This window comes from Nematolebias whitei, chromosome 5 (assembly GCF_014905685.2).
Source record: "Nematolebias whitei isolate Nwh7 chromosome 5, NemWhi1, whole genome shotgun sequence".
NCBI classification, from domain to species: Eukaryota; Metazoa; Chordata; class Actinopteri; order Cyprinodontiformes; family Rivulidae; genus Nematolebias; species Nematolebias whitei.
Genome location: NC_056502.1, coordinates 17,064,194 through 17,077,074, shown reverse-complemented (window position 1 = coordinate 17,077,074; position 12,881 = coordinate 17,064,194). Strand labels below are relative to the sequence as shown.

General features: G+C 43.9%; 1 protein-coding gene across 1 annotated transcript; it reads right to left on the bottom strand.

The window, feature by feature from the left end:
- Positions 1 to 6,151: 6,151 nt before the first annotated feature.
- On the bottom strand, positions 6,152 to 12,268 carry crabp2a (cellular retinoic acid binding protein 2, a). The gene is made up of 4 exons (XM_037676917.1): positions 12,015 to 12,268; positions 9,391 to 9,569; positions 7,911 to 8,027; positions 6,152 to 6,407 (listed from the first exon to the last, which is right to left on the bottom strand). The coding sequence occupies exons 1-4, from the start codon at positions 12,094 to 12,096 to the stop codon at positions 6,357 to 6,359; spliced, it is 429 nt and encodes a 142-aa protein (XP_037532845.1). The 5' UTR covers positions 12,097 to 12,268; the 3' UTR covers positions 6,152 to 6,356.
- Between the last annotated feature and the right edge of the window lie 613 nt (positions 12,269 to 12,881).

The following is a 12,881-nucleotide window of genomic DNA, read 5'->3' as shown; positions in this document are numbered from 1 at the left end:
AGACAGAGACAAATACTGTCTCAGATCTTTCGTCATATTGATATCTCTGATCTACCAATTGATGAAAATCCCAAAATTGTGTAGACGACATACCGTTGTATCAACTAGTCAAAATTTCCCCCACTCAGAAACTTTTTCCTCTGAGGCAGCTCACTTCTTTACGATCTTGACCCTTCTGCTTCAAACAGATCACAAATCACTTGCCTTGACTTTTGTGACACATGCTCAAGTCTGGAGGATGCACATTCAATGCTCTCCTCCTCTGCACATAAGTCATCAATCAAATGCCTGTCAGAGTCACCTACGACCCACCCGGGGCAGTTAACCTGCTCTCCCACAATCATCAGCATGGATTTTAATGAAACATTGACAGACTGCCCTGCTTACCTTGTTGGACATATTGAACCGGTGTCAAATTTTGTACTTACCATTGACGAAAGAATGCAATAGTTGTGTGAATGTTTATAAAGCATTCATATTATTGAGATCCTTTTTTTCTACCTTTCTCTGCCTATTTCAGCTTATCCTGCTCATTTCTGCTCCACTCAGCTTTTTCTATACGTTTCTGCTGTTTTTCTACTGCTTTCCATTTTTATTTTCGTACGTGATGATGTCAGGGCCGCATGGTACGTCACGTCATACCAAGTGTTTTATCAAGTAGGAACTCTCTCTCTCCTGAGCTGCTGCACTCCTCTTTGCTCGTTTTCCTCCATATCAGGGAAAATGCGAAGGAGGAGCATTTCTCTGTGTGGTTGAGGAGGAAAACATGAAGAAACTACAAGAAAGAACATTTTAAAACTAGGAATGGCTCTTTACAGTCTGCAACTCGATTCTTATTGTTCGTTGCAAAGAACCATTCAAACAATTTGAATCGTTCGCGAACATCACATCTCCATAATTGACCATAAAATGGCTGTGCTGATATTTTGAAGTGGGCTTCTGCCGGAAGGTTGTGACTTGTTGTAGAGAGCTTTTTAAATGGAGATATAAAATTGAATTCTGACTGGATAAATGGATGAACAGCCAAAGTGGAATACTGCTGTTTTTAACAACCCTAAAAAACTTCACAGCAGTTCACAGCACTATTTATTAAATCTGTACATTACTGTCAGTTTAGCATTTCACAATGTCCATTTGTGTAAAAAGATGATGTTCTTGTTGCAGGTGCCCCAGGTTGCAAAGGAAGTGCTACAGCTTGCTGCTGCTACTGCGATTCGTGCTTACAAATAATCTATGTAAACACATGTGATGTGCAAAAATGGCCACCTAGCTGAAATATTCATTTGCTAACACCAGTAACTACAATTTATTTTAAATGGAGTTTGATGTTTTACAGCACAAATAGGCTACACTTAGCTGTCTTAGCCTTGAACAAACTAGCCACTGGCTTATTTGAACTATTAAATGTTGGACTAACTGTTATCTCATCCATCTTATTCCTAGGCCCCATGCTGCCTTGTGTGAATTATGGGCGCGACTTCTGGCGTGGACCAGAACCAGGATTTGTTTATGTGCGAACAGCACGAGCTAATGTAGTTTCTCCAAGCGTTGTGGGTTTAACATGTGGGAACACCAGAACCACCTGTCAGAACGCAAACAGGACAATATACAGTAATCATATATAATATAATCAGTGTAATCGTACTGCTGGCTACTGCAGACAAGGGACGGGAGGACGACTTGAAGAAGTGGCCGCAGATGACATTTACTAGCATATTTAGCTACTTCACTGACTCAGTTGCTTCCGACATTGAAGCGATGAACAACCTGATAAGCTCTGAGGCCTATCCATATCTAATAAGGTTGGCTGCGTTTTGTTAAAGGAGGTAGTACACACTCTTATTTACTTTAAATTAGAGCCCAGCCAAAGTCTTAAAGTCCTGCATCACTGAGTTTGGGTTGATTTCAGATAAAATCGTAATACAAAACACGAACAAATACTATAATGCTGTGCCCTCCATACACTTGAAATCATATATTCTCGTCACACTGTTTTCAGTCCTTCTATGGATCCGGCGTCTTTTCTCCAGTGGTTTATCGTAGTCCAGCAACAAAGTAGGATGCAGGTTTTCCTCCGTCTGCCATTTGTCAACGAAGTGAAATGAGCACACATTCAGTTTTGGGTGGCTTCTTCAAGTTCACATTGTTCAGCCACATTCTTCTTAAATCCTCGTCTGCAGGTAGGTGATGGAAACTGTACAGCTTTTCACAGGAACTCTTTTTGTTTTGGGTCCGTGCACAGCAGGAACCTGAACTCCACAAGGCTATTTTAGTAAACTTTATGGCTGTTAAATAAATATAAACAAAACAAAAACAGCGCTTTATGACTTTCAAATAAACCGTGGTTCGTGTTCCACTACCATAGTTAGCCAGTGCTAACTGCTACTTCCTGTGTCAGACAGGAAGTTGTACCCATACAATAGAGCCCTCAGACAGATTGGATTAGCTGTTAGCATGTTTTACTAACTGTTAGCTTATTGGATTAGCTGTTAGCTTGTTGAACTATTAGCTTTCTGGACTAGCCATTAGCTTGTTAGACTTATTAGCCTCTCAGTCCATTCAGAATTAAATTTTATTTCTCTAAATTGAAGTTGTTCAAATAGCTATCTATAACATCTTGTGTTTTTGTTATTGTCACATTTCCTCTCTGTTCATTCTTCAAAACGGCACTGCAAGAGATCTGAACTACTGTTTCTGGGAGAGACTTGATGTCAAACTATTTCGATAGCTTCTGTTCCTCATTATGTTTTGTGCAAAACCTTCAGAAATAAAAATGTGGTAAGACTGTAAGCTGCACAAGCAGAACTGTTTGTTTCACGAGTTTTTGTTTGGCTGCTTTCACCTTCTGGGTGAGACCTGACAGCGCTTTATGAGTGATTATTATTTTTTTTTTTTCCAAGAGTTCAGTTCAGGCTGTGATTTGAATGGAGCCAGACAGCTGCCTTTTACTGCCCCAGGGGGTAATAAACGGAGAGGGAGTCGTTATTTACCCCTTTTATAAGAGCAGGAGGCTGAGGAGTAGACTTTATTGGGGTCACACTGTAACTACACACAGCTGCAGGGCAAGAGGTGATATGTTTTATTTAAGGGTTTTATCCATAGTGAATTCCTCTTTCAGAAATCCGTCTACTTCTGGTTTATACTTTCAGTGTGTTCTCGTTATCTCAGCGTCATCCGTCACACACACATTGCCCCTTCCCCATTTCCAGGACCCTTCACAGCCTGTTTGTTGTTTCGCACATCTGCTGTCAATCAGCTGAACCCCATAATCCAACTGGCATTTCCTGCCACTGCAGACCAGACCGCTGACCTGTGCTCCTCGGACCGTTTGACGATCAGTCACAGTCCGCCTTACATGCTGACCTGTACTTATCCCATAATCCTCTGAGGTTTCCATAACAACAGATGTCCATAAATGATGATTTTGAGCGGATTAGAAGATGAGATCGATACCACTTTTCTGACTGTGCGGTTGCGAGCGCAGATGGGTGACAAATTAAAGGAGGAACCTGAACCTTTGACCTCTTCACAGGGAGGTGGGGGGTTAAAGCAGTGTTTGGGTCTTCATCCACAGAGCAGGAGGTACCGTTGCATGGTTTAACAAGGAAGTGATAGGGAAACGTGTTGTGTCCCACAAAGATCAGACATTAATTCAATTGAAAAAATCTGACACAATAGAAACACCAAATGAGGAAGAATGACGATGGATCTTTTCAGAAACGTTCCAGAATTTGTAAAATTGTCATTGAACCATGCTGCTTGTGTACGCTTCCCTAAAATCTACAAAAGCTCTTTAGGTTGGACATTCCTTTAAGTTGTCTGTACCATCAGACTTTTCTTATAATCTTCTAAAGTGGTCTTGAATAATATTTCTACTAATGTTTTGGTTTCTTATTCCACTTAACTCATTCAGACATTAACAGACTCCTAAACTCTGGAAATTCTCCGGCTGGAAACTTGACAAAGGACCCATTTTAAATCGAACTTTTGCGTACTTTGTCACAAGGACACAATTTGTCCTCATTTCTTCAGAAACACACACACACAAACGGTATTTTAGCACCAAATAATAGAGCTGTTTGCTGAAAACCAATGGTTCAAGACAGGGGTGATTCTAGAGTCTGCCCTTTAGTGGGGCTTAGCTACCAGCGTTGACAGTGGCTCTTGACTTGAACAACACATTGGCATCAGAAGCATTTGTAATGGGTTGGGGGCACACACTGGTGGGGGGTCCTCCCCCAGAAGATAGATGCCATTTTCTGCATTCGGCGTATTTTAACGGGTTGTTAAACATTTACTTTTATCTACATATGTAAACACTTGAATCAACAACTATTTTAGAGCGCAACAAGAAGTAGCCTGACTAACAGCTCTCCTTGTGTGCATAGAGCACGCTCCAGTTCTTTCAGGCATCCTAACCCCCCGTCAACAACTGTATTGCAGCTCACAACACAGATGCGCTAGCTAAGATGCTACAGACATAGTGCTCCATTTATCTTACACATCCTAACCTAGCACCCCCACCCCCAGTTCCTGCAGGTAAGGGGCATTTCATTTGGGGAAAAAGTTGAGGTCGCTGATTGGTCAGATGACGAGCCTACTGGATTGATTGACAGGTGGCATTGAGGATATGATTTGTGTAAAAAAAAAAAATCATAGACTTTACTGGCCCGTTTAAGAGTATCATCATTTATTTCATATTTATTCCAAATGTATTCAATATTTGAGTAAATCTAAGGTCGTTTTCACACCTGATAGTCCGGTAGACTCAGTTCAATTGGGGACCACAATTCGGAACATTTGTTTACATCTTCAGCTGGTGCGGTTTGCATTCACACTGCACTGTCAGTTGAGCCAACCTGTTCCCCCCCTCGCCTGTGGTAGCGCTGCACCAAAAACTATTGAAGGAAATGACACAAAAACCCCTGAAGAAGATACTTCTTCTTCTTCTGGAAATAAAAACAAAAATGGAGTGGCATCACATTTTAGCAGTTTTAGGATTTCTATTTTGTCATTTTTCAACAATGGACTCAGAATGAGCAGAAGATGAGGCAGAAGACCATGGAGAATGTTGTTTTGCACACAAGGCTGCTGAGATGGCTCCATATGAGGTAAGAGAAATGCGTCTTTGTTTGCCCTGTGCTGTAGTCCACTTCCTGCTTTTGGAGCGGTCTCCGGTCCACTTGCATTCACACTGCATTTGAACCGTGCTAGAGTTCACGTCAACCAAACTGAGACCTAGGTTTTTAGGTGGACCAGAGTTTGATTTTTTGATCCATATCAGAGTTCGATTGCGCATTCACACATGCCCAAATGAACTGGACTTTCTAGGCAAACGAACTAGAGTTTGATTAAAGCGGACTAAACAGGGCTAGTGTGAATGCACCCTAAGGTTTGAGAACTGAGTTTCCTTACAAAATCTTAATGATGGTTTCTAATTTTTCAGGGGTGCTGAGTTAAAATTTAAGGGTGCTTGAGTAACCCCAAAACAAGGCTAAAATCGCCACTGGTTCAAGACCATTTTTAAAAGATGTCTTGCAGGCCAGAGTTTTGTGAGCTCTTTTATGGTTCGATGTATGTGTTGGGGCTGAATCTAAACTAATACCACACCAAATTTGATCTGACAGTCTTTAAAATGGACTTAGTTATAGCCATTTATGTGTTCATTAAGTTTGGTCATCTGTGGTGGCTTGAACTCAGAAGTTGTACACCCAGTGGTTACTTTCTGCTAATTTCCCTTAAAATCAGTCCAGTGGTTCATGAGATGTTTTACTAACAGACAACCAGATAAGAGACAGAAAAACCGAGAAGGAGGTGACAATGTTTAAATGAGTGGGGGCCAATAAGTTATTCTAGTTGCAGACAGCTGACAGAGAACCTAAAAATAAGACAGAGGCATTTAATGTGGCACACATTCTGCAGCTACGCTCACCACTGAGCGCTTTTCTGCTCCGGGTGGTTTTCAGCCCAGGAGAGCCAAACGTTGACGTCCAAGTGAGCTAACTCAATTTATTGTCCACCCCAGTAGTAAAGTGTTGTTTTCCTACATTCATGTTTAATTAAAAAAAGGGACACGATGTTAAAAAAATAAACAGGTGTAGTGACGTAATAAATATAAAATGTTGTCACAGGATAGAAAAAGTCTAGGCAGAGCAGAGAACTATCTGGAAGAGCTCGCAGGTTGGATGGGTCATGTTATAATGTAAATACGACAGTTAGACAGTGAAGCTAACAGAGAAACTGGAATAAAACTACAGCTCGTTGTCTCCCGGTACAAATACAATGTGACGATGGACGTGGTGACGCTAAGGTGGACGGGTTGGGGAGCTGGAAGGACAATAGATGAGAAGTGCTCCTCATTTTCGTTCGTAAACTCTGGTGCACACGACGTCGTCCGCCCTCATGGTCTGAAACAAACAAAGACAGGACAGCCAGAATGATTCATGTGGATCACAGTAAGCACAGGTCTCAAAAGATTCAGCTTCAAAATAAAAGGCTGAATTGGTACAGAACTTGTTTTAGCTTCAGAAATGTTTAATGGTGTAGTTGACGTAGGTTGGTGGGGGGGGGGGGGGGGTAAGGAGACTTGTCACGTTGTTTTTGGTTATTTGACAAACACATTATTACGAGAGATTCACCTCTGATTTATAGATCTACTTTTTTATATATATAAACTGTGTCAGGTGGAATGAAATGTAGATTTGTCTTTTAATTTGATGAATATGGTATGAACTGTTGGATAGTCTGGTAATATTGATAATATTATTAAACCTATTTATCTACTTACACAGCCTGTCCAAAAAAAAAAAAAAAACTAAATAAAGGTCCCTATCTGGATTTAACTAAATAGGTAAGAGCCTGTCCTTGGATAATTACTGCATGAGTGATTCTGTTTCAGATTATGTCATTGTTGCTAACACTACCATCAGGTTAAGAAGTCATGATTAATAACTGGAAGCACGATGGGGAGTGAACATCAGGATAAGAAGAGAGGCAGATGAAGTGATGCATCCATCATGCCTAGTGCTCACCACACAGCCTGTGGGGTCAGTCTATGATCTGGGGTTGCTGCAGTTGATCTGGTTTGGTTCAGCCACATTATGTGCACAAAGAATAAGGTCAGCTGACTACCTGAATATACTGAACGACCTGGATATTCCATCAACAGATTTATCTCTTCCCTGAAGACACGGGTGTGTTCCAAGATGACAATGCCAGGATCCGTCGAGCTCAAACTGTGAAAGAGTGGCTCAGGGAGCTTGAGGCATTTTCACTTATTGATTGGCCACTACAAAGTCCAGACCTGAACCCCAATCAGAACCTTTAGGATGAGCTGGAGAAGACTTTGAGCAACGGTCCAAATCTCCCATCATCAGTACAAGATCGTGCAGAAAAATTAATGCAGATATAAATGTTGCGACGCTGCAGAAGCTTGAGGAAACGATGCCACAGAGAACGTGTGCCGTAATGAAAGATAAAGAAGGTCCTATGAAATATTAGAGTGTGTGACCTTGTCCTGGCCAGGCAGTGTAATTCATCATGTGCTGGAAAAAAGTCATAACTGAACGTAAAACTCAACTCATCCATCATTTGATCATGTTATAAAATGAATGTACTGTATTAGCCTAATAGTCTATTAAAAAAAAATCTGCTTAGCTTCTATTTTCAGGTCATATCCAGCAGCAGAAAGCATCTCCTCCTCCTATAAAATTCTGTAGATGAAGATCAGTGTGTCTTCATGTCAAACCCAGAAACCTCGTGGCCCCCCAAGGCCTCAGTTTTAACTTGAAGCACTTTAGAAACCCAAACACCATAACGCCACTGGAAACAGCTGACTTTCAGCTAAGATAGCCTCGAATGCTGCTTAAAATCTAAATTGTCTGTTTTAGTCGGCGCTTTGTGTGATTTACCAGGATCAGCTTGCCGTCACTTGTGATCTCCCGGGTCCAGGAGGTCTTGGGTCCCTCTCCTTTCTGCAGAATCTGCTCGCAGCTGATCTTAGAGTCCGTTTCCCAGCGTGGAAAACTCTGCAAAACCAAGAAGGTGTAAAACGTTTTGGTACACTGCATGAACGTCTGAACGAATGCTAAACAAATTGGAGAAATTAAATTTCCTGCAAAAATGCAGTGTGGATGCATATTGCTGAAGAACTTGCTGAAAAACAGCTGAAATTAGCTACAAAACATGCTGATAGAAGATGAAATAGAATAACAAGCCTAAGTTAGCAGAAGAAAACAGAAAGAACACATATTTGCTGAATTAGGTTTAAATAATAAAAAATAAGCAAAAACAACTCGGAAATTAGCTAAAAAAACAACAACCTGAAATTAGCAAAAATTTGCTGAAAAGTAGATGAAATAGCAAAAAAAGCTGAAACTAGCAGAAAAAAGCAGAAAGGAGCATAACAAGCTGGTGAAAATACCATAAAGAAGTTAATTTCCGGTTGATTTAAAGTAGCAAAAATTACCACGACAAACTTGAATTCATCTGAAAACAAATGAAATTAGCTAAAAAGGTAGCTGAAAAGGTAGAACAAGCTTAAATTAGCAGAAGAAAGCAGAAAGAACCCATGTTTGACCAATTAGGCTGAAAGAATCTGAAAGGAGCACAACACAGTTGGAAAAACAGCTGAAAGTAGCTGAAAGCAGCTGAATTTTTTTTTATTTTTGCACAAGGAAGCTGAAAGAAGCTGAAGCAGAACAAAATGTGACAGTTCTAAACAGAGCTAAAGATCTGAAAGATGTAAAATGAGCTCAATTCATTTTCTTTAGAAAAAAATGGCAGAAAAGGCTAAATATTTCAAAAAGCTAAAGTTGTTCCAATATCAAAAGTCATAGCACCCGAATGAGCTGAACGTTTTGATATGATTTGTTGAAATAGCAGAAAAACTGTGGAACAAGAAAGATGCTGGAAAAATGTATGGAAGAAAATGGATCACAATAGTGTGAATACTTCATAAACATTCATATTATTATTGTAATTTGAGGAGAAAATGTTATTTATTTATTTGGCTGGGGGGGGGGGGGGGGGGCTGGTCAGGAGAACACGGTAAGGCTGAGTGGTGATAAGTTGTGATGCGCTCATCAGGAGTTGACTGAAGCCCTGGCTGAGCATGTGTTTGCTTTGGAGACGGCCACACAGAGGCCATAGGGTGTGTGTGTGTGGGGGGGGGGGGGGATGGAGAGGAGCGGGAGTATTAGGGAGGGCAATGGGGGAGAGGATGGGATGTAGAAACAGGACAGCAAAGCAAATGACTTGATGGGCCTTTTGAGAGCAAAGGGCTGTGACAAAAAGCCAAATGCAACATCTGTCTGTTGTTTGGACAGCGTCCTGCACCGCAGCCTCCGTGTGCAGAGCCGGAGCGTATTCAGGGACAACCATGGTGTTTACCGTGCACGGCCGGCCGTCCACCGTGCTCTCGTTGAACTCCTGCCCCACGGTGAAGGTGATGTGGGTGGTGCGGACCGTGGTGGACGTTTTGATGGACAGCTTCTCTCCATCCTGCGTGATCTCTACCAGCGGCTTCGAGGCAGCCTTCACTGCGATCATGCGCAGCATCACGTTCACGCCTGAAACGAGACGAAAGATTTGAATGAGCAGGTCCCTGTGTAGACGCCGCGACAAAACTAATTAATCTGAACTCGTTCTACAGGAACAAAACCACAAGGCTGCACACTAAACACTTCTCATGTTGCGTTTGAGTGTTTCTGCTCGTTTTCAGGGGTTCTCCTGCGCCAGGAGGAGACTTGCATCACCAATAATCACAGCAGAGGAAACAACGAGGTCATCAGGCAAAGACCATCTGAATTCTCCTCAGACTTAATCATCCCTGAACACACACTAGCACACACTCGCAGCCTCAAACGCTCGGGCTAATGCGACTGCTTGCACTTTCTGCAATCTTGGTTTTTGTTCTTCCAACTTCCAGCAACAAATAATCAGTTTTTATTTCCGTCTTTGTCAGAAACAGACTGAAATCTTGTGATGCAGACGTGCTGCATATGTGCCGACCTTGATTAGCCTCGTTAAACGCAGAGGAACAGAGAAAAGTGGAGGAGAGAGCAAGGAATGTTTGGGAATGAAGAGGGGATGAGGAGAGGACTGTAGACGGCTGAGGGGCAGAGGTCTGTGTGTGGTGTGTGAAGATCTCTGTCCAAGGCCGAGGGGAAGTGTGCATACTCTGTATGTTTGGTTTCACACACCTGGCACACATTCCCGAGTGTCACCGAGTGCAAATATACACACAAACGCAGAGTCACCGCGTCCGACCCGCATCGCATCCGTGTCACGGTGGGGCTGTGGATATAAATCAAAGTGGGTTTTGTGAAAAGGCTTCTTCAAATTCTTACTGATGAGCATTTTAATCTCATTTTCATTTCTAATGTTGCGCTTCATCGTCACTTCCTGCAGTAACGAGGGTCCAAGGTCCATTGAAAGCAGCCATGTTCAACACTTTCTTCATTAAGTTTAATTCGTGAATAAATTTCCTACATTTTGATGTAAAGACAGGAATCAACGGTTGGGTGTGTGAAGACGTGCTCTTTGTCTGGGCTTGACTCGGGTCGACTCGGCGTGGCTTCAGGGTCTTTCCTTTAGGTGGTGGAGCTGAAGATTCAGCGTCAGCAGACTGCAGGCCATTGATGACCGCGTCTCCACCCACCAGTTTAAAAACCTGCCAGCATTTGTTTGGTATTTACCTAAAAATATATAATATACAACATGCATTAAAATGCTACGCATAAAGCAGCACCACGGTGCGATGAGGTAGTGTCGTGCTTGTAGAGGGAGCCAGACCAAATGGACTTGATTCATAAACTCCAACCAACTGAAGGACGGTGGCCTCGACTCATCCACGATATGTTCTGGAAACCGTGGGCGAGGTTGACGTTTTGTGACTTTATTTAACATATCTGACAAGTTTCGGGCCGTGTTAGGTTTTGTCCAGTCTAAATGAGACTTAACAGCAGGGATGGATAATTACTGAGTGGGGGCAGGTGGAGAAGTGACAAATAAGGAGGGCTGAAGGGAGCACTGACACGAGGAGTTGAACTCAATCTGATAAATGAAAACTAAAACATAAATAACTCACAACTCAAGCCAAACCACAAATTAAACAACACATCAAATCAAGGCCCAAGCCTAATGACATCTTCTCTGCCCCCATGATATTTTAAATGGAAAACACTTTGATCGCTTCTCATTTGACTTTAAAACTGAGCATATTGTATTTAGTACAGACTCCTCATGACAGCTGGCCAACCATGACATCAAGAAACATTTGTTTCAAGTTTGAAAACTGGCCCTTGGTTTGAACATTTTTTTAAATTTTGCCTCCTTTTGTCACAGAATTTGACCTCGAATCATTCTGCAGAACTGGGACCAGTCAACCCCTGACTGCAGGAAGGGTCAGAGGTCAAACAGCAGAGGAAGTATTTGAGGCAGAGAGAGGATGGAAAGAGGAGTGTGGTGACATGCAGCATCCAGCTGCAGGAGCTGCTCCTGGCTGTCAATCAAAGCTGACAGAAACAGGATGTCTGATCAAGAAAATGTCAGAGATCCAGAGAAGAGCACTGAGAGTGCGTTCTATCACTCACTGCGCTGCGCGCACCTGAAGGCCAGGTGCGCGCTGGAAAGTCGTGCTAATTAAACACAACTGAAGTCCACACCGCGCGCACCCGTACCTCGGAAGAGGCTCGGATGGGACAGACAAAGACCCGGACCTGACCCCAGCAGCAGGTCTTGCGGCTTCAGATAATGCTACAGTTCTGAACTGTATTGCGTCATAACGGTCCACCTCGGACTCACGCACGGACGGACGCGCACAATCTGTGGCTGACACAGACAGATGTGCCGCCGTTTGTCTCTATTGTGTTTGGGGAGGACAAAAGGGGAGATGAGAGGTGGGTAGAGGCTGGCTGGGGGTCAAGCACAACACCCCCCCCCCCCCCCGCCCAGTCCCTCACCCCAGCATGCAGCACGGACTGATGGTGGCTGACTGCGGTTGCTTCACTCACCCAAAGCTTTCAGGAGCTCCTCGAAGTTTTCAGAGCTCTTCATCTCCCACGTGCCGGAGAAATCTGGGATTCTGCGCTCCATCTTCTGCTGCAGGTCCGAGTGTGACCCGACTTTGATCTATAGGCGCGCGTCCGTGCGTCACTTGTTGCCCGGTGTGTCTGCCGGCTGGAGGCTGGTGGGTTAACGTTCAGTCTTTCCAGGATTGTGGAGCCCGGCTCTCTACACATCCACGCGCACAGTTTGCCCCTGAGCCTGGAATGAATGGCACAGAGAGCAAAGTGGTTTGTGTGTTGGGATGCACACGCCCCCCCCCCTCCCCCTCCTCCTCAGTGTGCGGGGCACGCCCCGGAGACCAACTGAAAAGCTAAAGGCCTCACCAACATTCAGACCCCCCCCCCCCCCCCCCGTGGGCAAAATGCGCATTTCAAAGCTTCACGGTGGATCCGCACGCACGCAAACCTGACGGTCCTGTGTGCCTCGGGTGGTGGTGGTGGTGGTGGTGGGGGGGGTGTGTGTTCCAGCCGCCCTGTTGACAGAACATGTCGTCTTTGCAGGGCGGCACGGAGGAAGAACCAACTGGCACACTGAGTGGATGGCAGAGCGCGGGCGCGCATATGTGTGAGGATAGAAGGGGAAAAAAATGTAGCCAAGTTCAACCTCCCCCCACCCTCCGCCTCCCCCAGACCCCCCACCAGTCCCCCGCGCGCCGCGACGCTGCGTCATGAGCGCGCCGGTAACGGGATCCGGCTTCTGACTGCGACCTCTGGGTCTCCATTTACCTGACAGGAAAAAATAAAAAACGCGCTCATCGTCATGAGGGGAGCACGAGGCAGGGGAGGGGGTGGGTCAGTGGAGGGAATAAAAAG